Raw genomic sequence first — 21301 nt, forward strand, 5'->3', positions numbered from 1 at the left:
TTCAAAACTGTCGCAGTTTGCAAATGACATGATATCATACACGGAAAACCCTAAAGACTCCCCTCAAAAATTATGAGAATAAACAAAATCAGTAAAGTCGCAGGATATAAGATTAACAGGCGTTAGTCTGTTGCATTTCTGTATGATAATAGTCCACTATCCAAAAAAGAAAGAACAAAATGAAGAAACAGCTCATTCATGATTGCCTAAAAAAGAGTGAAATACCTAGAAATACATTTTGTACTTTTTTGTTTTTGTTTTGTTTTTACTTAGGACTTCATCTGATCAAGAAGGTGAAAAAACATATACACTGAAAACTATCAGATATTGATGGAAAACTTAAAGAAAACACAAATACATGGGAAAACGTTCCATCCTCACGGATGGGAAGAATGAATACTGTTAAAAGCAATCTGCAGGTTCAGCGCAATCCCTATCAAAATTCCAGGGGCATTTTTAGAGAAATAGAAAGAAAACCTTAAAATCTGTATGAAGTTCGGGCGCCTGGGTGGCTCGTTTGGTTAAGCATCTGACTCTTGATTTGACCTCTGGTCGTGATCTCAGGGTCACAGGATCGAGCCCAGCACTGGGCTCCAGGCTCCGTGGGGAGTCTGCTTGGGATCCTCTCCCTCTCCCTCTGTCCCTCCTGAATAAATGAATCAATATTGAGATGCCCCGGGGGGCTCGGCGGTTGAGCGTCCGCCTTTGGCTCAGGGCGTGACCCCGGGTCCCAGGATCGAGTCCCACATCGGGCTCCCTGCATGGAGCCTGCTTCTCCCTCTGCCTGTGTCTCTGCCTCTCTCTGTGTCTCTCATGAATCAATAAATAAAATATTTTTAACAAAAGAAGTAAATCTTTAAAAAGTAGAAGATCCAACTGGACATTTTCAAAAGCAGAGGTGCAGACGGCCAACGGACACTTGAAAAGATGCTCAACGTCACTGGTCATCAGGGAAATGCAAATCAAAGCCACAGTGAGATGCCACCTCACACCTGTCACGATGGCTACAATTAACACAGGAAAGAACAGGTGCTGGTGAGGATGAGGAGGACTTGGGCCCCGGGTGCACCGTTGGTGGGAACGCACACACTGGGGCAGCCGCTCTAGAAAACAGTGGGGAGGGTCCTCAAAATGTTAAAAATAGAAATACGATGTGCTCCAGTAGCTCCCCTCGAGGGCATCCACCTGGGCAAACAAAAACACTTGCTTGAAAAGACACTCTGCCCCCGTGTTCACCGCAGCGCTGAGCGGAGCCACGGAGGCACCTGACTGCCCCCCCACGGTGGGGGACGGAGGTGTGTGGACAGCACAGGATGTAATCAGCCGCAAGAAAGGAGGAAATCTTGCCAACCACAACGCCGACGGGCCTCGAAGGTGATAGGCACAGTAAGGTAAGTCGGACGCAGAAAGACAGAGATCATGTGACCTCACTTACAGCTGGAATCCAAGAAACAAGACAAAGGGACAAACAAAACAGGCTCAAGAGCTCACAGATGCAGACAACAGATGGGTGGTTGCGAGAGGCAAGGGTTGCTGGATGGGCAAAAGGAGGAAGATGGAGGGGAGGAAGAGGAGGAGGGAGGGGAGGAAGAGGAGGAGGGAGGGGAGGAAGAGGAGGGAGGGGAGGAAGAGGAGGAGGGAGGAGGAGGGGGAGGAGGGGAGGGAGGGAGGAGGGAGGGAGGAGGGAGGGAGGAGGGAAGGAGGAGGGAGGGAGGAGGAGGGAGGGAGGAGGGAGGGAGGAGGGAGGGAGGAGGGAGGGAGGAGGGAGGGAGGAGGGGGAGGAGAGAGAGGGAGGAAGAGGAAAGGGAGGGGGAGAAGGGAGAGGAGGAGGAGGGAGGAGGAGGGGGAGGAGGGAGGAGGAGGAAGAGGAGGGGGAGGAGGGGAGGGAGGAGGGAGGGAGGAGGGAGGGGGAGAAGAGGAGGGGAGGAGGAGGGAGGGGAGGAGCGGGAGAGGAGGGGGGAAGGAAAAAGAGGAGGGAGAGGAGGGAGAAGGAGGGGGAGAGGAGGGAGGAGGAGGGAGGGGAGGAGGGGGAGGAGAGAGGGAAGAAGAGGAAAGGGAGGGGGAGAAGGAAGAGGGGGAGGAGGAGGGGAGGGGGGGAGGAGGAGGGGGAGGAGGAGGGAGGGGGGAGGCAGGGAGGGGGAAGCAGTCCTGTGCAGAGCCTCAGGTGGGGTCGCCCACGTTCAGGTCACACCCCGCCCAGGCCGCGGCCCCACTTCCCCGCCTCGGAACCTGCTCAGGGAGAAGCGGCGCTGGACGGCCCAGGGACCAAGGGCCCCGTGACCAGGACTCTAAGGAAGCGCGTTTTCCTGCAGGTGCCGTCTTCCCGTCTTCCCTGTCTTCCCTGTCTTCCCTGTGGGGTTGACGCCCCGACTCAGGCCCCAGGCTGTCAGTGCAGCTGCAGGAGGCTCCGGGACAGACGGACGAGGTGCCCTGCGGCTCCCGGGACCCCTTTCCCAGCGGGAAACACGCCCGAGCCTGCGTCCCGGACAGCGGCCCTCCGTCAGCCACACCCCCGGCGCCAGGGGACCAGGCGGCCAGGACAGGACGCACTTGGCTCTGTGTCACCCTCGGCCCCAGCCCTCCCCTGTGCTCTCAGCGGGGCAGGGGGGTGGCCCTTTGGTCCCCACGTTCTGAGACGAATCCCACTGGCAGCTCGCTCCGGTTGGGGACGCAGACGTACCGTTTCTGGGAAGGCTGCATTAAGTCCGAGACTTTATCGTCGTAGAACTTCTTCATCGCAAATCTGTCGAGGGCCTGGTCGGCGCTGTGGGGGGGAGGGGCACAGCATTACCCCGTGCACGCCAAGGGGGCAGGGGGCGGGGACAGGCGCTGTGGCCCCCGACCCCCGAGCCAGCGAGCGACCAGCATCCGACCAGCCGCATCCCTGCAGCAGCCGCGCACACCCCCCTGCCTCCCCCTGCACCCCGGCCCAGGAGCACGTCCAGGCCACCTTGGAGGCTGGGTCTGTGGCTCTGAACACCGTGCGGGGCGGCACCCTGACCCGTCCCACGGCCACAGCGGCCCCAAGACGGCAGCAGCGGAGGCTCCGGATCATGCAGTGTGGGGCGCGGCCGGCTAGCGGCACCCAGGAGTGGGTGCCCCCCGGGGCCAGCTGGGGACGTGCAGGGGGTCCGCACCTCCAGCTGGAGGGGTCGGACGGTGGCACCGGCGAGGCAGGCGGCCCCGGAGCCCTTGGGGATGCCCGTGCAGCCCCCAGGTCTCTGCCACAGGCACCCCTGCCGCCCAACCACCCGATGCCTACCTACAGCTCTACAAGCCCCGCGAGCCAAGGAGGAGGAGGGAGCGGGAGCCGCAGGGCCTGGCACACACACAGACGCTGTCCCCGAGGGGCACCTGGGGTGCACGAGGGCCTGGGATCCCTCCCGGGCAGACACGGGCTCCGCACTTCGGGTCCCGAGCGAATGCTCGGAAAGTCAGAGTCCACTCCCTAGTGTGGACAGCGCGGGTCCACCGCTGCTGTGAGCGGGCACCTGTGCCCCCGGGAGGCGCAGCCCACGCCCCACAGAGCGGCCACTGACGGGAAAGAGCAAGCCCACGGAAAACGGCAGTTTTGGACTGGATTTCAGCGTGAGTGAGATGCGTGCTCGGGGCACCAGGTGTCTGGGGGGCAACGCATCTGGGGGCACCACGTGTCTGGGGGGCGCTGCGTCCGGGGGCACCGCCTGCTGCCCCAGAGCCAGCAGGTTCCCGCTGACCTCCCCGGCCCCCCCGGCCCCTGCTGGCGAGTCTCAGGCCACCCTCTGGCCTCATGGGGACCAGGGGGGACCCGGCCTCCCACTCATGAGTCAGGACCACAAGCGAGCCTGAGCCTCTGCCTTGTGGTTGGTAAAGGAGAGGGCACAGCTCGCCACCCGGGTCTCCGGGGAGGATCCGGGGAGAAAACAGCTCTTTGTGCAGTGCTTCCCGGAGGCCCAGGCTCCCCAACCCGGCGGCTATGAGCACCCGTGAGCACCCAGCTGCAGGGATGCGCGTGGGGCCCCACCAAGCCGCCCCAGACCCCCCATGCCTGCCACGGCCCAGGCCCCCACGCCCACCGCAGCGCGGGCCCCTGCCTACCTGGCCGACACGTTGGTGAAGTGCATGTAGGAGGATATGACCACGCCGATGCGTCCCTTGCCGCCCTGCAGGACACAGAAGGGGACTCAGTTTCCCTGGACTTCTGCGGCGTGGACGCGGCGCTATTCACCGGATCTGGGGGCAACACACGTGGACGGCAGCAGTGTGCATGCTGGGAGCCCCCGCAGGAGCCCACGCCACCGGGGCATCGGGGGCACGCCGAGGGCAGGCCCACACGGGGGGCCGGGCCCCTGCCCGGGTCCCCCCGCAGCCACCAGCGTGCAGAGGAGGAGGCTGCTGCATGAGTTCACCGCGAGGGACGGGACCTGGGTGCCGGGTCTGGGGGCCGTGCGCACGGCTGGGAGCGTCACACGGCTGCCCGCTCCACACGGGAACCGTGGCCCCAGCCTGCAGAGCTCAGCATGGCCACAGGCGGGCGGCCAGCCAGGACCGAGGGCCGGCACAACCCTCAGGACGCGCTGCACGGGGGCGCTCGGCTGCCACGGGCCACCCGCACTCAGGGCCGCGGACGGCCGCCTCCCGGAACACGTCACCAGCCCCCGATCAACAGCGGGAGAGCCCCTGCTCCCCACCCCGTGTCCTGCAGCCTGAGACCCGAGAGCCGTTCTGTGTCCGGGCAGCTCGAGAGGACCCAAAGGGACCCCGTTCCGCGACACGCGACGACCCCACGTCACTGAGCACATCTGATGGAAGCGCAGCTGGGCCTGCCCTGGAGCCGCATCCCGAGAGTCGCCCAAGTCCTGGCAACAGCCCGCGGCCCCCAGAGCCCGAAACATAAAACCACATAAAGAGGGGCCCCTGGGGGGCTCAGCGGTCGAGCATCAGCCTTCAGCCCAGAGCATAACCCCGGGGTCTTGGGTTCGAGTTCCGCATCGGGCTCCCTGCGTGGAGCCTGCTTTTCCCTCTGCTTGTGTCTCTGCCTCTCTCTCTCTCTGAGTCTCTTGTGAATAAATAAAATATTTAAAAAAAAAAAAACAGCGAAAAAATAAATAAATAAAACCACATAAAAATAAAACGATTCGCTACTGTTGACGCCTTTCGTGAGCGTCCACGTGTCCAGCTCCGCGCTCGGGGACCCCAGGCCTGCATGCTCTGGGGCCGGACTCTGGCAGGGGGGCGGGGGGGACAAGTATGGGAACGTGACGGCAGACGCCGCCGGACCGGACGCCGAGCGGGAGGCCGTCCCACACTCACCCTGCAGTGGATGACCACCACGTGCTGCGGGTCGCTGTTGAGCCAGGACTCCTGCGCCTTGCAGATGGTGCACACCTGGTCCAGGGGCGGTGCGTGGAGCTCCGGCCAGCCCACGTCCAGGATCTGCAACGAGAGGCAGGCTCGGGGGCGCCCCGCGGCCACGGCTCCCCGTCTCCGGAACCCCCGAGGGCCAGGAAGGAGCACGCCTCCGCCTCCTCGTCTGAGGCTGCTGGGGACTGTGGCCACGCTCCTCGGCCGCCAGGGAGACCCGGGGGCCTCCTGCGGGACACGGGACGTGGGACGCGGAGCCCGGCCACCCGGCAAGCCGACTGCCCCCGCGGGACGCCCGCCGAGCCCGACGCTGCCTGCTCTACCGTCCGTCCCTGAAGGCGGAGGGGAGCGGCGCTCGCTCTTCCATAGAAGTGGCAGAAATAGTGCAAAGCGATGGGAAAAAGGATACGGTGACGTAGGACCACGTGGTGCGGCGTTCAAGCTCTCCCCTAAACCTTTACGACCGAAAAGATCAACGCATGCTTAGTTAGGAGGCCGTGACGGGCAGCAGGCGGAGGATGCCAGGAGTGGAGACGCTCGGGGCTTGGTGCTGGCGGTGGGGACACGGACCCACACGGGAGCAGCCGTGGACGGCCGCGGGGGCGCACGCAAGCCGGGGGGCGCGGAACACGGTCCGCCCGCGGATGGCGCCGACCTCGGCACTCAACCATGGGTGCTGCGAGGTGCTGCCCCTGAAGTCGGGGCCCAGGGATGTCCCTGTGCGTTTTTACGACTTCCCGTGAATCTTTAATTATTCCAAACTAAATAAATTGATTTAAAAATGACCCACAGGGGCGCCTTGCTGGCTCAGCAGAGTGTACGACTCTTGATATCCGGGTTCTGAGTTCGAGCCCCGCGACAGGTGCACAGATTGCTTAAAAATAAAAGATCTTTAGGAGCACCTGGGTGGCTCAGCGGTGGAGCATCTGCCTTCGGCCCAGGGCGTGACCCCCGGGTCCTGGAATCAAGTCCTGCATCGGGCTCCCTGCATGGAGCCTGCTTCTCCCTCTGCCTGTGTCCCTGCCTCTCTCTCTCTCTGTGTCTCTTATGAATAAATAAAATCCTTAAAAACAATAAAGTCTTTAAAAAAAAAAACCCACAGTTAAGCCCAGTCCCCGATACCCCTTATGAGGTCACGTCCCGCAGAGACTTGAGCTGTTTTTGCAGGAGCAGATAAGCATCGGGGACGTTTGATGAAACCCAACATAAGGGACCCAGGGGGTACCTTTGGGTTCAGCTTCGTGAGGTCGTATCTCTTTTCGGAAAGGTTCAGTACCTGGGAAGGGGGAACAAAAGGCCATCAGACAAGCCAGCGTCCTCGGAGGTCAAGGGGGAAAGGGCTGCTGTTCACGCGTCACCTGCCATCTGCCTTCGAGGGACCGAGGGACGGGAAAGATTCAACCATGTGTGGAAATGTGACCGTCACAGAACGAAAAACCAGCAGAGAACGAACACGTAAGGGCGGCGGATGCACCTGCAGGGGGGCCGCCCCGGGAGGCCGGGCTCACTCGGGGGGCACGGGGGGCAGCGAGGGCCTTCATGAAGGGCCGGGTCCTGTCGGGGGAACGCGGCCACCTTCCTCTGAGCCCCACACCCTCTGGCCCGATAAGACGGGCACGCTGGGCTGCCTCGGTCAGCAGGAGCTGTGCCAGCTGCGTTCACCCGCCAGAGGACGCAGGTGTAGACGGGAGAGAGACGAGCCCACCCCGGGGTTCCTAACTCTACGAGGCACGCCCAGGGGCCTTCCTTCCTTCAGACCCTACAAAGCAGTCCTGGGGTCCTTGTCCCAACGCAAGGCAGAGACCCCTGCCCTCGAAGGTGTGCGGGGGCGGGGGGTGGGCTCTGGCCCTACCGGGGTGGAGGGAAGAATACCCCGGACCCTGGTTCCCTGCCGCCCGGAGCCCAGGGCCCTCGGGTGGATGGAGGTGGGGGCACAGGTGCGGGCACCAGGAGCGCGTGGGCCCCCGGGCCAGGCCTCAGGACGGGGACGGCTCCGCAGAGCACATGGCCCCGGGAGGCGTCTCCCTGCCTCGCCTACCCTCAGGCCACCCCAAGGACCAGCGTCGGACTGCGCAGGTGCTGGGGCATCAGGAGCCGGTGCGCTGCGCGGCCGCACACCGGGGAAAGGAGACGGTCGGCTCTCCACGCAGCTTCCAGGGCCCCGAGGGTGGCAACCGCGACCTTGTCCTCAGGCAAAGGTCAGTGGCTTGGACAGGTGCGGGGGCAGGTGCGGGGGCAGGTGGGGGAGTAGGTAGGGAGAAGGAGGGAGGCAGATGCGGGGGCAGGTGTGGGGGCAGGTGGGGGCAGGTGCGGGGGCAGGTGTGGGGGAAGGTGGGGGCAGGTGCGGGGGCAGGTGGGGCAGGTGGGGGCAGGTGCGGGGGCAGGTGCGGGGGGAAGGTGGGGGCAGGTGGGGGGCAGGTGCAGGGCAGGTGGGGGGGCAGGTGTGGGGCAGGTGGGGGGCAGGTGCGTGGGCAGGTGGGGGGGCAGGTGGGGGGACAGGTGCGTGGGCAGGTGGGGGGGCAGGTGGGGGGACAGGTGCGGGGACAGGTGGGGGACAGGTGCGGGGGCAGGTGGGGGGGCAGGTGGGGGGGTAGGTGGGGGACAGGTGCGGGGGCAGGTGGAGGGGCTGGGGCAGGTGGGGGGGCCGGTGCAGGAGGAAGGTGCTGGGGCAGGTGAGGGGGCCGGTGCAGGGGAAGGTGGGGGGGCTGGGGCAGGTGGGGGGGCCGGTGCGGGGGAAGGTGGGGGGCAGGTGGGAGGGCAGGTGTGGGGGCAGGTGCAGGGACAGGTGGGGGACACGTGCAGGGGCAGGTGGGGGGGCCAGTGCGGGAGGAAGGTGGGGGACAGGTGGGGGGGGCAGGTGCAGGGGCAGGTGTGGGGCAGGTGCGGAGCAGGTGTGGGGGCAGGTGCGGGGGCAGGTGGGGGGAAAGGTGGGGGGAAGGTGCTGGGGCAGGTGGGGGGGCAGGTGCGGGGTCAACTGGGGGCACCTGGAGCTGATGCAACGGTCACCGCTCGGGGGGCTGCCACCACGGAACACCTGGACAGCCAGGGACCCACGAGCCTCGGGCCCACATCTCTCCCTACGGGGGTTCCCCACGAAGTCGTCCTCGCCCCCCGGGGTACAGGGGCTCCTGGGCGCCCTCCCCCTGCCCCGTGGCTCGGGTCGGCAGGAGAGAAAGGCTCGGCTGTGCCAGGGGGATGCAAGTCCCCTGAGGCCGTCCGGCATCCCCCCTCTGCCCCCACATCCAGCGTCCCCATCTCTATGCTCAGTGTCCCCGCGCCGTCCCTGAGCCTGGCGTCCCCGCTCTGTCCCCACGTCCAGTGCCCGCCCCCAACTCACCAGGTAGTTGTCTCCGTGCTTGGACCTGAGCATGCGCGTCACCTCCTGCAGATTGTGCAGGTAGGACTCCTCCGAGCAGCCGGCGGGGAAGGACACCGCGATGATGCGCTCGGTGATGTAGGTGAGGTCCAGCTCGCGTCCGTCCTCCATGGTGGGGCTCGGCCCCGTGGGCCTAGGGGAGGGGGCCGGTCAGGAGCAGACGCGGGGGCGCCGGGAGCCTGAGTGCCCGACTCCTCGGGTTCTCCCGTCACAGGGCACCGGCCTCAACGCCCTCAGCGTCCCGCGTGGGCCCCACTGGCCCCTGCAGCGCACGTGGGGAGCAGCACAGGGAGATCCCCGAGGCGGCCCCGGAGGAGGAGCCCGTCCTGGCTCCTGGGGCTCAGGTCACACCAGGCAGGGGATGGCGGGAGCAGAGGCCGCACCGGGAGGCACGGGGAGGGGCTCCTCGGGTCCTGGTGTCACGTACCAGGGCAGGTGCGCAGGCCGCGGGGGGACCCACGTATTTAGTGCCCCTTTTATACGTTTCTCTCCCGATTTTAGAAAAATTCAAAAACAGACAAAATAGTTTAACAAACTGCTACGTGCCTCATCTGACTTCAAAATCAGCACACGTGCCGCCCGCACCCTCTGCTGGGAGAAATCCTCGACACCGTATCAGCTCGGTTAGGAACACGCGGGCAGCTCTTAGAAGGCAGAGGCCTTCTCGGAACACCCATGATACGGTTTCGTGCCCAAAACGTCCTCAGATCCGATACCACAGACTTAATTTTTTAAAGTTAACGTATTCAAATCAGGATGCCAACAATCACCAAGATCTTTTTTCTCTACCTTACGTACGACAAAGGGACACTAAATAGTTTCGACTTATTTTAAAAATTAAATGGGGGGAAAAAAAATAAAAATAAAAAAAATAAATAAATAAATAAAATAAAAAATAAAATAAAAAAATAAAAAAATAAATAAATTAAAAAAAAAAATTAAATGGGGGGGATTCCTGGGGGGCTCAGCAGTTGAGCACCTGCCTTCAGCCCAGGGCGTGACTCTGGGGTCCTGGAATCGAGTCCTACATCGGGCTCCCTGCATGGAGCCTGCTTCTCCCTCTGCCTGGGTCTCTCCCTCTCTCTGCATCTCTCATGAATAAATAAATAAAATCTTTAAAATTTTTAAATTGTGTTTTTGAACATTGACGTAAGAAGTAACCACGCGCCTTCGCCCGCAGCAGGGCTCAGTGCACTTGCCGGGTTCCAGGGAGGCCCCAACGTTCACCCGCGCTATTAAGCCGCAGCCGTGCACGGAAAGAATCGCTTCCCCACAAGTTGGGCTTTAACATGGGGAGGAGGCTGCATCCAGGAAAAGAAAGGAAAAAAAAAAGAAAAACCTCGATACATATCACCTTTGGACATTTATTCCCAGAGTCCAAAAAAAAAAAAAAAAAAAGGAAGAAAGAAACAAAGAAAAAGAAATGACGACGACCACAGAGTAAAGCCACCAAGCACCAAGCTCAGGCTCCCCTGCGAGGTGTGGCCCCAGGTAGGGGCCACCTGGACTCACCTGGATGGTCTGGCACGGCCGAGAGCAGCGGATGGTGCAGGGGTCCCACCCCCGGGAGCCTGCGAACGACAGAGCACGGGTCATTCTGGTCCCCCAGCCTCCAGCCCCCCCAGAAGGCAGGACACCGCCGCTCCCGGTTTGGTCGCAGGTGGGAAGTCAAACGCGGTGACCGCGCCCAGCAACTGTGTGGGTAGGAATCGCCCCCCATCCCCGAAGGGGGGCAACCGAGGCTCAAGGGGTGTGCAAGGCCCTGCCCCAGGCGGGGGACACAGGAGACCCTTCCACGACGCGCAGCTCCTTTCCGCGTCCGGGCCCACGCCTCAGGCAATGCCGGGGATGTGTGCAGGGGGACGCCCGGAGCCCCCGGCCCTCCCTCCTGCCTCCCGGTGACCCTGGGCCTGGGGAGCCCTTCTCAGGCTCGGACGCGCCCCTTCCCCGTGCCCCACTGGGCACCTGGCTCATCCTGGCTCCAGACTGAAGGAAGGGACAAAGAATCCCCAGGCTCCTGGGGATCGGAGACGGAATCCCAGCAGTCACCCCAACGGCGTCCGAAGCCAGCGGCCAACCAGAGGCCATGACCCGGGCTCCCACCCCCCGGGGACCCGGGGCCACCGGGTGACACTGGGACAGCGGCCCCTCGGCTGCCCAGTCGCTCGCGGTCTCTGTGCATCTTTACTCGGGAGAAAAGAACCCGCCTGCGCTCGGGGTTCAGACGCGCACGCCTCCGGGCACACAGGCTAGGAATGACCCAGAAGCCAACGCACGAGGAGCTGCAGAAGGCCCCCGGCCCCCCGCCCCCTTGGTACGGGCCCCAAGCCCCCAGCGTTCCCGCCGCTCGCCTCCCCGGGAAGCCTCCCGGGCACACCCCGCCTCAGGGCCCGGGCGCCTTGGGGAGAACCAAGAGTCCCTGGGCTCCCTGCTCGTGCCCCCCCGCCTCTGCCCGGCCAGGCCCCCGGCACCCCCGCCCCTCCCCGCTCTAGCACAGGCTTATCGCGGCGGCGGCTCCCAGCGGCCTGCGAACCGAGGAAGGGCCGGGGGTGCCCGTGCAATCTGCAGCAAAGGTCACAAGGCGTCGGGGAAGCCGCCAGCCCAAGACGGCCCGGGAGCCCCTCCGCTGGACCCAAGCCGACCTGACACCCTGCTGAGGCCACCGGGCCCCTGGCTGGCGGTGGTCCCGGGGCCACACACGGGAGGCCAGTCCCCCTGGCGGGGCGGCCGCTCCACCCCCGAACACTCTAGCTCAACGCGCTGCCCCGGCGACCAACCCGCGTCTCTTCTGCTCCCGGAGGTGCTTTTACACCACAGACAGGCACCGCAGGCGCAGCCCTGCAGCCCGGGGTGCGAGCCCACGTCCCTTCCCGGAGGAGACAGGTGACACCTGCACGCACACACCGCGTCCTGGATTAGAGGCGCACGCGGCCCCCGGGCTCAGGGCGGCTGGTGCCTTTGCTGGGAGGAGCTGGGCCAGGTGTGGTCGGGGCCAGGTGTGCTCGGGGGCCAGGCTCCTGCGAAGCTGTTAGGAGCACCTGCCCCAGGACGCACACGCTGCCACCTGCACTTGCGACGCAGGCAGCGCCCTCCCCGGGCTCAGTGGCAGCCGCAGCCACGACAGGACCCCCGTCCCCACCCCAGCTGCAGTTAGGGACCTGCTCTCCATACATGGATCCTGCGCTGACCCGACCACAGCCCTCGGGCAGACCCGCAGCCGCCACACAAACCTCACCCCTTCCTACAGCCGGGCTCGGAAGAGGCCCCCATACGGAGCCCCACCCTGCAGAACCCTGAACCCCGGCCCCTCCTAGGACCCCACCCCGGGCCCCCTACAGACCCTGCTCTGGAGCCTTTCTACAGACCCGCCCCCGACCCCCTCCTATAGAATCCCCCCAGACTCCATCCTACAGACCACATGCCAGGCCCCACTTCCTACAGACCCTACCCCCAACCCCCTCCTACAGACCCCACTCCAGCACCCCCTTCTAGACCCCACCTGCAGCCCCCCGTCCTGCTGGACCCCACCCTGCAGCCCCCCGTCCTACAGACCCCACCCTGCAGCCCCCCATCCTACAGACCCCACCTGCAGTCCCCCATCCTACAGACCCCACCCTGCAGTCCCCCTCCTACTGGACCCCACCTGCAGCCCCCCATCCTACAGACCCCACCTGCAGCCCCCTCCTACAGACCCCACCTGCAGCCCCCCTCCTACTGGACCCCACCTGCAGCCCCCCATCCTACAGACCCCACCTGCAGCCCCCATCCTACAGACCCCACCTGCAGCCCCCCGTCCTACTGGACCCCACCTGCAGCCCCCCGTCCTACAGACCCCACCCTGCAGCCCCCCGACCTACAGACCCCACCTGCAGCCCCCATCCTACAGACCCCACCTGCAGCCCCCCGTCCTACTGGACCCCACCTGCAGCCCCCCATCCTACAGACCCCACCTGCAGCCCCCATCCTACAGACCCCACCTGCAGCCCCCCGTCCTACTGGATCCCACCTGCAGCCCCCCATCCTACAGACCCCACCTGCAGCCCCCATCCTACAGACCCCACCTGCAGCCCCCTGTCCTACTGGACCCCACCTGCAGCCCCCCATCCTACAGACCCCACCTGCAGCCCCCCGTCCTACAGACCCCACCTGCAGTCCCCCTCCTACTGGACCCCACCCTGCAGCCCCATCCTACAGACCCCACCTGCAGCCCCCCGCCCTACAGACCCCACCCTGCAGCCCCCCGTCCTACAGACCCCACCTGCAGCCCCCCGTCCTACAGACCCCACCCTGCAGCCCCCCGTCCTACAGACCCCACCTGCAGCCCCCCGTCCTACTGGACCCCACCTGCAGTCCCCCGTCCTACAGACCCCACCCTGCAGCCCCCCGTCCTACAGAGCCCCGTTGTCAGACCCCGTGGGTAGCTCTAGACCAGGTGACAGTGTCCTAAGCTCTGGCGAGGGCCCCTGGCCTGGCAGCTCACACCCTGGCCCCCCACAGGACAGGCCTTGAGGGGTGGCTGGGCTCCTGCCTGCGTCCTGCCAGCTGTGGCCTCATGGGAGATCCCGTGGGTGACTTGATCCAGACGGCAGGGACCTCCCAAGGGCCTGTCACCCTTTCCCTAGCTCCTGGGCCTGCCCCTGGGAGGCAGCAGCAGAACCAGACCAGGCCCACCCGCATCTCCGCTCGCTCAAACAGCCTACGCGGCCCCAAGCCTAGCCCCGCAGCAGGGGGCCGGGTGCTCCCGGGGACACTGCCTGGTGGTGACCGATAAAGGACGCTGTGTGCACCGCCCCAGACGCCCGCTCCGAAGGCCTCACCGTCCGATCCAACGACTCCCACCGGCCTGCGTTTCTGGAAAGAAGCCACCGGGCACGGGGGTCGGGACACCGCGTCCACACCTACAGCGGCCACCGCCTGGGCCAAGAGGGGCCCCGCAAGGACTCCCCAGAACCAGGCCCGTGCAGCAGCTCACGAGCCCCCCGACCCTGCAGAGAAAGCGGCTCAGGCCCACCTCGCGGCGGGGGGGGGGGGGGGCGTCCACTCCAACGCTGGCGGGCCGGGCCTGGAGGCCACCGCACAGGCTCACAGACGGGCCCGGCTCAGGGGCGGGGGTCAGCAAGGACGGGGGACCCCGGGGCGGGCAGGCGGAGCCAGGGGGTCACAGGGGGCCAGCTGTCCCCGCAGGGCCACGCGGGGAGGCCAGGCCTTCAGAGGAAGGCCTGCCCCCAAGCGAGGACCCCTGCGGGCTCCAGCTGTGTGACTTTGGACGGGTGCCTCGGGCTCCCCATCTGCAAAATGGGCTACCGGGTACAGCAAGCCCTCTGGGGGGTGCTGTGGGGCCAGGGCAGGGCTGGCTTGGGGCAGGGGCACCCTTGGCACCCGGGATTCCCGCACGTTCTGGAAGCCAGGAGGACGGAGCAGACCCGCCTGATGAGGCCCACGCCGGGGGCGGTGTCCCCGAGTCGGCACCCGATGGGCTGGACAGGTCCCGCGGGCAGAGGAGGCTAACGTGGTGCCGTGTCCCCGCAGCCCCCTGCTGTGTGCCACCGGTGGGTGCCCCCCTCCCATCCCAGCCACAGCCCTCCTTCCAGCCCCCCCAGCACGGTCCACCCCTCCGGTGGACCCAAGACCTCTGCACGTGTCCCGTGGGTCCGGAACACTCGCCCCCACTCAGCCCAGCTCCTGGGAGCCGCCGCCTCCTCCCCAGCAAGGCGCCCCGGGTCCCCGGCCCCGCTGCTGCATCCTGGGAGGGCCCAGACCCCAGCGGCACGGGAGCAAGTGGCCGCGGGCGTTCTCATCCGTGAGGATGCTCAGGGCCCTAGCTCCCACGGCCCGTCCCCAGCAGCGGGGACAGCACTTGGGCTGTGGGAGGAGGGAGGGAAGGAGCCCGCGGGGCGGCCGGGCCATGTAGAGGCTTGGGGGGGGGGGGACGCTGTGACACTTTGGTGACGAGTGCCCAGGTCACTGTATCCTTAGGACACCCCGACCCCTGCTGCCGCCCCGAGCACCTGCATCCCCGGGCACGGGAACCTGGGGGCATCTTGTTCCTCGCCAGGCGGACCCTGAGCCCACTGGGGCGAGGGGAGGGGGGCCCCGGGGGCTGGAGATGACGGGCTGCCTGCGCCCCCACTTCTCTCTCTCCAGTTTGGGGGGAGGAGCAGAGAAAGCCCCTGGGCGCAGCGTGCAGGGCAGGGAGGCCGCGGGGCCGAGGCGCGGGGCGCAGGGGCTGCACCCCCCGGGCTGAGGGCCCGGAACCCGCAGCGTGAACAGTTCCGTCCAAAGGAACAAAAGGGGCGGTTGCGTAACCGAGGCCAGATTTCCAGGAAGCAGGGCCCCGGCCGGTGGCGCAGGGAGCAGGCCCCGGTGCCCGGGAGGGAGGCGCCTGGAGCCGCGCGGGCACACGGAAAAAATAAACTGAAAACCTCGTTCAAAGGCAACAGCCAGCCCCGTTCAGCTGACACACCTCAGGGCAATCACGCCCGCCCTCCCCAGCCACAGGCAGGGGTGCAGGGGTGCAGGGGCCCGCGCCTTCCCGGGCGGCCTGACCTTGGAAACTGACGCCTCCCTCCGTGACTCAGTTTCCTCACCTGGGAAGTGGCACGTAAACATCCGCGGCCCCACGGCGCCCCCCGGGACACGAGACGCCCCTAGGCAGCCTTCCCGGGCCCGGGCAGCCGGCCAGCCCCACCGAAGGACGACCCTGGAGGCAAAGTCACATTGGGAGGCGCACCCTGAACTCCCCTCCAGACCCTCAACCCCCAGCAGCAGTTGCCATGGAACCTGGAGGGGGGGGGACCTGCAAGGCTCAAGTTAGGAAGGGAAAGAGCAGGCAATCCCACGCTCCCGCCACCCGGCCGAGATCCTACCTGTGCTCGTTTGTCCCCGACACCCAGACTCTGGGGGTGCAGGCTGGGGTGCACCATATGGAAGCAGGACATGGCGGGAGGGGGGCGCTTGCTGGGGGCCGGGGCCCGGGGCGGGGCAGGGGGCACAGAGCTCTCCCTGGAGCCTGGGGTCCCAGGAGGGGGACCCGGGGGAGGGGCGTCCGACGCGGTGCTACGTGGAGCTCCTACGGCCCCTTGGCTGCGGAGCGGGGACAGGAGCCCATGGAGCAGAGGCGCTGGCGACACCCCGGGTGCCAGGAGCATGTGGCAGCCCCGGCCCGCAGGCCCCCAGCGGGGAACTCACCAAGCTGCCGAGGGGCCCGGCCCCACTCCTTCCCGACCACGCCTGGCCTCCCACCGCCGGCTCCTTCCCTGTGCCCTCTCCCCGCCCCTGGCAGCAGGTGGGTGCCCGCCCCCATGGTTGGGGAAGTCTCAAGGGCAGCAGCGCCCGCAGGCACGCCCAGCCCACAGCGGCAGCACGCATGCCTGCACCAGGGCACGGCCCGGGGCCCTGCACCCCCCACCAGGCAGGGCTGTGTCCTCAGGGGGACACCCACCCTCCGGGGAGCCGAGCTGTCGCGGGGGGGGGGGGCACCCAGGGTCTCCACCGTCCAAAGGCCCCGCCCCCTGCCCCAGCCCGGGCAGCCTGGATTGACTCCCAGGCGGGCAGGTGCGTGGCCTGCACCCGGAGCCCGGCAGGTGCCTGGCGCCCTCCTCGCCCGCACCTGCCCTCCGCCCCTTTCCGTTCGCGCCAAACCCAGAAGTGACCACAAAAACAATGCCGAAGTGCGGCGCCGGGCCAGGGGAGCAGCAGGCTCGCCCCGAGTCCCCGGGCGCCCAGATAAAAACACAGACGGGGCTGGGCATGCGTCAGATACGCCAAGCCCATCGCTGGTCGCCCAGGGTCGCCAGAGGAAGGGCCCGCGGCAGGGCACAGCCCCCCCCCGGCCCCGGTCTGCACCGGCAACCGGCCGGGTTTCATCAGTAGCCGGTCGTGCCCCTGGAATTCAGGGGGCAGCCTAGTGGGCTCACGCACAACTACGCCTCACGCACGCGTACTCGTGTCTTGATCGATCGGAGCGTCACGGGAACTCCTCTCCCCCTGGAGGACGTAGGCCCCCCGGGCACTCACCACCCCACCCTGCCCTGGGCCTCCCACGCGGGGTCACCCAGCACGATGAACCCGCAGCTCCCGGAGGGCGGGAGGACAGGCCTCAAGAGCCACAGCAGGGCACCAACGGCGGCAGGGGCCAGTCCCGCTGCAGGAACACTCGGAGCCTTTCCTGGGACAGGAGATCCCCCAGGCGGGTGGCAGGGTGACCATGTCCCCGAGTCTGCGGCAGCGTTAACCCTGGGGCCGCACATGTGCAGGTAGGAGCGAGCACCCGGCTGCGGAGCCTGGACTGAGCGATGTGGGGGCGGCGGCCGGGGCGCTGAGCACGCACCCCCCGCGTGTGCAGACGGGAGGGTGTCGGGCAGGGCGGAGGGGCCACCATGGCAGGGGCCGGCTGAGACCACCCGTGTGGCCCGAGGGGCATGTGCTTTGTTGGCGGGCTCCTGTCTTGCCACCGAGGCTGTCACAGGGGCCAAGGGACGGGCGGGGGTCACACTCAAGAGGAGAGGGATGCACGGCGCCCTGGGGGCTCAGTGGGCTGAGGGAGGAAGGAAGGGAGGGAGGAGGAGGGAGGAGGAGGGAGGAGGGAGGGAGGAGGGAGGGAGGAGGGAGGGAGGGAGGAGGGAGGAGGGAGGAGGAGGGAGGGAGGGAGGAGGGAGGGAAGAGGGAGGGGAAGGAGGAAGTAGGAGGGAGGAAGGAAGGGAGGAGGGAGGAGGAAAAGGGCCACCAGGCAGCCTGAGGACCCACCATCAAGGCCTTATCAGCGCATTGATTCCCCATCCTACCGTCGCCCCGAGCAGCAGACGTTCCCATGCCCAGGACGCGCATGTGGGCCCATTCCCAAGCGAAACCACCAACAAAAAGCACAGAAATGCAAACCCAGCGCGTCGTGGGTACACATCAGGGGGGACGGCAGCTCACGCCGGGCAGGAGGGCTAAGGCTGCACCCCTGGGTCGCCCTCGGGGGGCACGGCCCGGGGACGCACGGATGCCAGCAAGGCCCCGAACGGGGAAACACGAGATGCACGAATACGGAGGCTCGACCGCGGCCGGGTCCACGTGAAGCTGTGGGCCACGTGCCGTGGATTCCCGGAAGCACGGTCTGCAGAAGCACACGACGGCCCAGCCCAGGAGTGTGTGAGTGTGCGACGCTCCTGCGGGCGCTGGGCCCTCCCCCCCGCAGGAGGCCACGGCCGCTCTGGACACCCCCGGGCCCCCCACCCGCCGGCCCCACTCGTCACGCGGCCTCCGTCAACACTTCAGGAGGCGTCCCCAGAAGAGAATCGGGGGGCTTAACCCCGGGGCCCCCGAGGCCGGCGCGCGGCTGCCCGACGCTCACCCGTCCCGGTCTCCCGAGCTCTGGCTTTGCGTGTCTGGTCATATATCCCACGGGCTGTCGGAATCAAGGTCGCCGAACGTCCGCTCGAGGCCTTCAGGACAGAGCACCGCCTCCCGCCGCAGGGTTTCTGGGGACGATGGGGGGCAGAGTCCGAACCCCGCAGAACGGGCCCCGCGGGAGACCGCTGACCTCCCGGCCCTGCGCTTCCCGTAAGGGGGTGTCTGGGCTTGCTGTGGTTCTGCTCTGACTCCTGGCGGGGCCAGGCCAAGGGGCAGCCTCCCCCCCCCACCCCCGCCCCCGCCCCCGCCCCCAGCCAACTTCCCTGGACCAGGCACATGACCCCGCCAGCTTCCTTCTGCGCCCCGGGAGGCCATGCGGGGTCACGGCCCTTGGGCTACTTGCGGTCTGCAACTTGGCACATCTAAACTCTTTCACTTTCTTGCGAAAAACGGCCTTTAAACAAAACCTTCCCTCTTAGCCTATTTTGTCGAGCTGTTTCTCTCTATTCGCCAGTTCTCAGCATCCCCCAAAGCACCTAACGGAAGAGTTGGGTTTGGGTTGGTTTTTATTTTTTTCTTTCTTTTCTTTTCTTTCATTTATTTTTTTTTTTGTAGGATCTTTATTCAAAATCTGTTGCTGACGCCAGAAAGTGGCGTCTGGGGGATCCCTGGGTGGCTCAGCGGTTTGGCACCTGCCTGCAGCCCAGGGCGTGATCCTGGAGACCCGGGATCGAGTCCCCCATCAGGCTCCCGGCATGGAGCCTGCTTCTCCCTCTGCCTGTGTCTCTGCTCCCCCCCGCCTTCTCTCTCTGTGTGTCTATCATAAATAAATAATCTTTAAAAAAAAAAAAAAAAAAAAAAAGGAAAGCAGCGTCTGGACTCAAAGTCAGAGCTGACCGGGATCCCTGGGTGGCGCAGTGGTTTAGCGCCTGCCTTTGGCCCAGGGCGCGATCCTGGAGACCCGGGATCGAGTCCCACGTCAGGCTCCCGGTGAATGGAGCCTGCTTCTCTCTCTGCCTCTCTCTCTCTCTCTCTCTCTGTGACTATCATAAATAAAAATTAAAAAAAAAATAAAATGCATCCATTTAAAAAAAAAAAAAAAAAGAGCTGACCGGCCTCCTAACGGGATTCGGGTGCACCTCTGCATCCTCCTCAGGCAAACCCCAGGACAGGCCACCGCGCGCCTCGTGGTGGGACCCGCAGGCCGGGGCCAGCATGGGGACAGCGCCCGGACCCCGCTGCCGGGGAAACAAAGAGCGAGCAAGGTGCCAAGCCTCTCCCCAAACCCGCAAGAGCCCTCGGGCAGCCACACAGGACGTTCCTCATTCTCTCTGCACACACGGGTCCCCGGACGGGACGCGGTTTCCGCCGAGGATGCAACTTTCTTCCTCGTCTTTCACGGAACCGCGTCCCAGTGCTCGCAGGAAAATAAGTCGCAAGCAGAGGCGCCGTACGGGTCCCGGGAGAGCAGGACGAGGTGGGCAGAGCGGGGAGGCCGGAACGGCCCTGGGTCCTGACTCTCGGGGTGAGGGTGCCCCTCTGCACACAGGGTGCGCCCCACATGGGGGCGGCCCCCCCAAAGGCTCCGAGGCACTTGGGCGACCCGAGGGACACAGCTGCCTGAGGCCCCAGGCTCCCTAAAAAGATGCTCCAGGGGAGGCTGGGACACCCCAGACACACACCGGCAAGCCCCTGCCCTGACACGGAACCAGAGTCTTCTTCTCTGGGGCAGATTCCAGCCTGTGGACCCAGGGACTTGCGTTCGCTGGAAAACACCTCCTCAGGCCCTTGCCCGGGAGACGAGCTGCCGGGCGAGCGCGGACGCCGGTGGGACTGAGCGCCCGGCAACCCGGGAGCGGGCCCGTGGGCGCCAGGCAGCTGGTGGCAGGGGGCCGGGGCGCTGGCAGCCCACGCCGGACAGGATGGACGTGGCGCGAACCGTCAGCCGCTCCCGGACACCAGGCCGACGTGTCCCTGCACCCGGGGCCCGGCCGCCGGCAGCGCGTAGCTCACCCCGGCTTCGCTACGGCTCACTGTGCGAGGCTCGGCGCGGCTGGGGGGTCCCCCTTAATTTGGGGAGGTTCCCAGAGGGCCCGTGACCGGCGGCCCGGGTGCGCCAACCTGGAGCGCCTTTCCCCGGGGCTCCCACCGCGGCTGCAGAAGCCCCAGGGCCGGATGTTAACTTTAGGTGCAGGAGAGAGAACGGGAAGGCCGCGGTGAGCGTGGACCAAAGTCTGGCCTGTGGTTAGATCCAGGCGGGGCGGGGGCCCGGTTTCCGGGGAAATCCAGGACGCCAGGTCTTGGAGATGGCCCTGCCAGCAGCTGCAGACGGAGCCACGGGCAAAGGTCACTGGAAGAGTGTCCCCCCACCCCCCCGACCCCGGCACCCCCCGCCTTGCACTCACGCGACCCAAGGCCAGGCGGGCCCGGGCAGCGGCCAGGGCTCCCGAGGCCTCCCCGCGACAGCGGAGGCCGGTTCCCAGCCCGGCCTGACCCCCGGGGCCCTTCAGAACCAGAGCTGCTCCTTCTGCCTCCCAAACCCCCGCCCCTGTTCCTCCGCATGGCTGCAGCTTCGCCCACGTGCAGGGTCACGGGGGACGCGTCATCCCCGGGCGGCCCCACACTGTCCCAGAAGCGCCCTCGGGAGGCACCGGGAGGGACCCCTGCGCTGCCGTCCTGGCAGCCACACAGCCAGGAAGGCCACGGGACCGCGCACCTGGGCGGGCTCCGGGTGGGACAGACCCCGCCAGCCACCACCTCGCACCCCTGACCTGCTCCCCTCGGCCCCAAGGGCACGAGTCCGGCCTAACCTCCCTCATCCTCATTCCAAACACAGCCACACCCCGATTCCAGCGCACGCGTCACGCCCCACCCACAGGGGCACCGTCCACCCGTGCGCTGCCTCCCCGGACTTGCCGCCTGTCCCAGGAGTGGGTGTGAGGGCGGCCGCCCCGTCCCCACCTGCTTTGCTCCCCCCAAGGGCAAGTCGTCGGAGCAGGTGAGGCGCAGTGGAGGGAACGGGAACCTGAGCTTGGCGGGGGATCCTGGCTTCCCCACCGCTGCCCAGGGCCCCCGCACCGTAACTCGGTCCCAGCAACACTGCCCCCCGCGGGGAGCGAGCCTGCACCCGGGTCGTGGCCCAAGGGAGCCTCAGGGGCACAGGGCGGTTCCCAAACACCCCCCCCCGCCCCCGCTGAGGACGCCCCGCAACCCTCCTGGAGCCCCTCCCGGAGCCACAGAAAGATG

At 66.1% G+C, this 21301-nt stretch overlaps 1 protein-coding gene across 3 annotated transcripts in view; it reads right to left on the bottom strand.

Annotated features, from left to right (window-relative positions):
* The window catches only part of TNS3 (tensin 3), a 138556-nt gene that overhangs the window by 79621 nt on the left and 37634 nt on the right, over positions 1 to 21301 (bottom strand). For 2 of the 3 annotated variants that reach the window (XM_041753243.1, XM_041753244.1), the window contains 6 exons: positions 10232 to 10290; positions 8681 to 8852; positions 6569 to 6619; positions 5293 to 5415; positions 4078 to 4142; positions 2681 to 2764 (listed from right to left, as the gene is read on the bottom strand). In XM_041753243.1, the coding sequence (XP_041609177.1) occupies positions 2681 to 2764; positions 4078 to 4142; positions 5293 to 5415; positions 6569 to 6619; positions 8681 to 8852; positions 10232 to 10290 (554 nt within the window). Of the gene's footprint in view, positions 1 to 2680; positions 2765 to 4077; positions 4143 to 5292; positions 5416 to 6568; positions 6620 to 8680; positions 8853 to 10231; positions 10291 to 18056; positions 18190 to 21301 lie in introns of those variants that run through there. The other variant, XM_041753246.1, reaches the window with a different exon arrangement.

The sequence above is a fragment of the Vulpes lagopus genome, chromosome 4 (genome assembly GCF_018345385.1).
Source record: "Vulpes lagopus strain Blue_001 chromosome 4, ASM1834538v1, whole genome shotgun sequence".
In the NCBI taxonomy this organism is placed as follows: Eukaryota; Metazoa; Chordata; class Mammalia; order Carnivora; family Canidae; genus Vulpes; species Vulpes lagopus.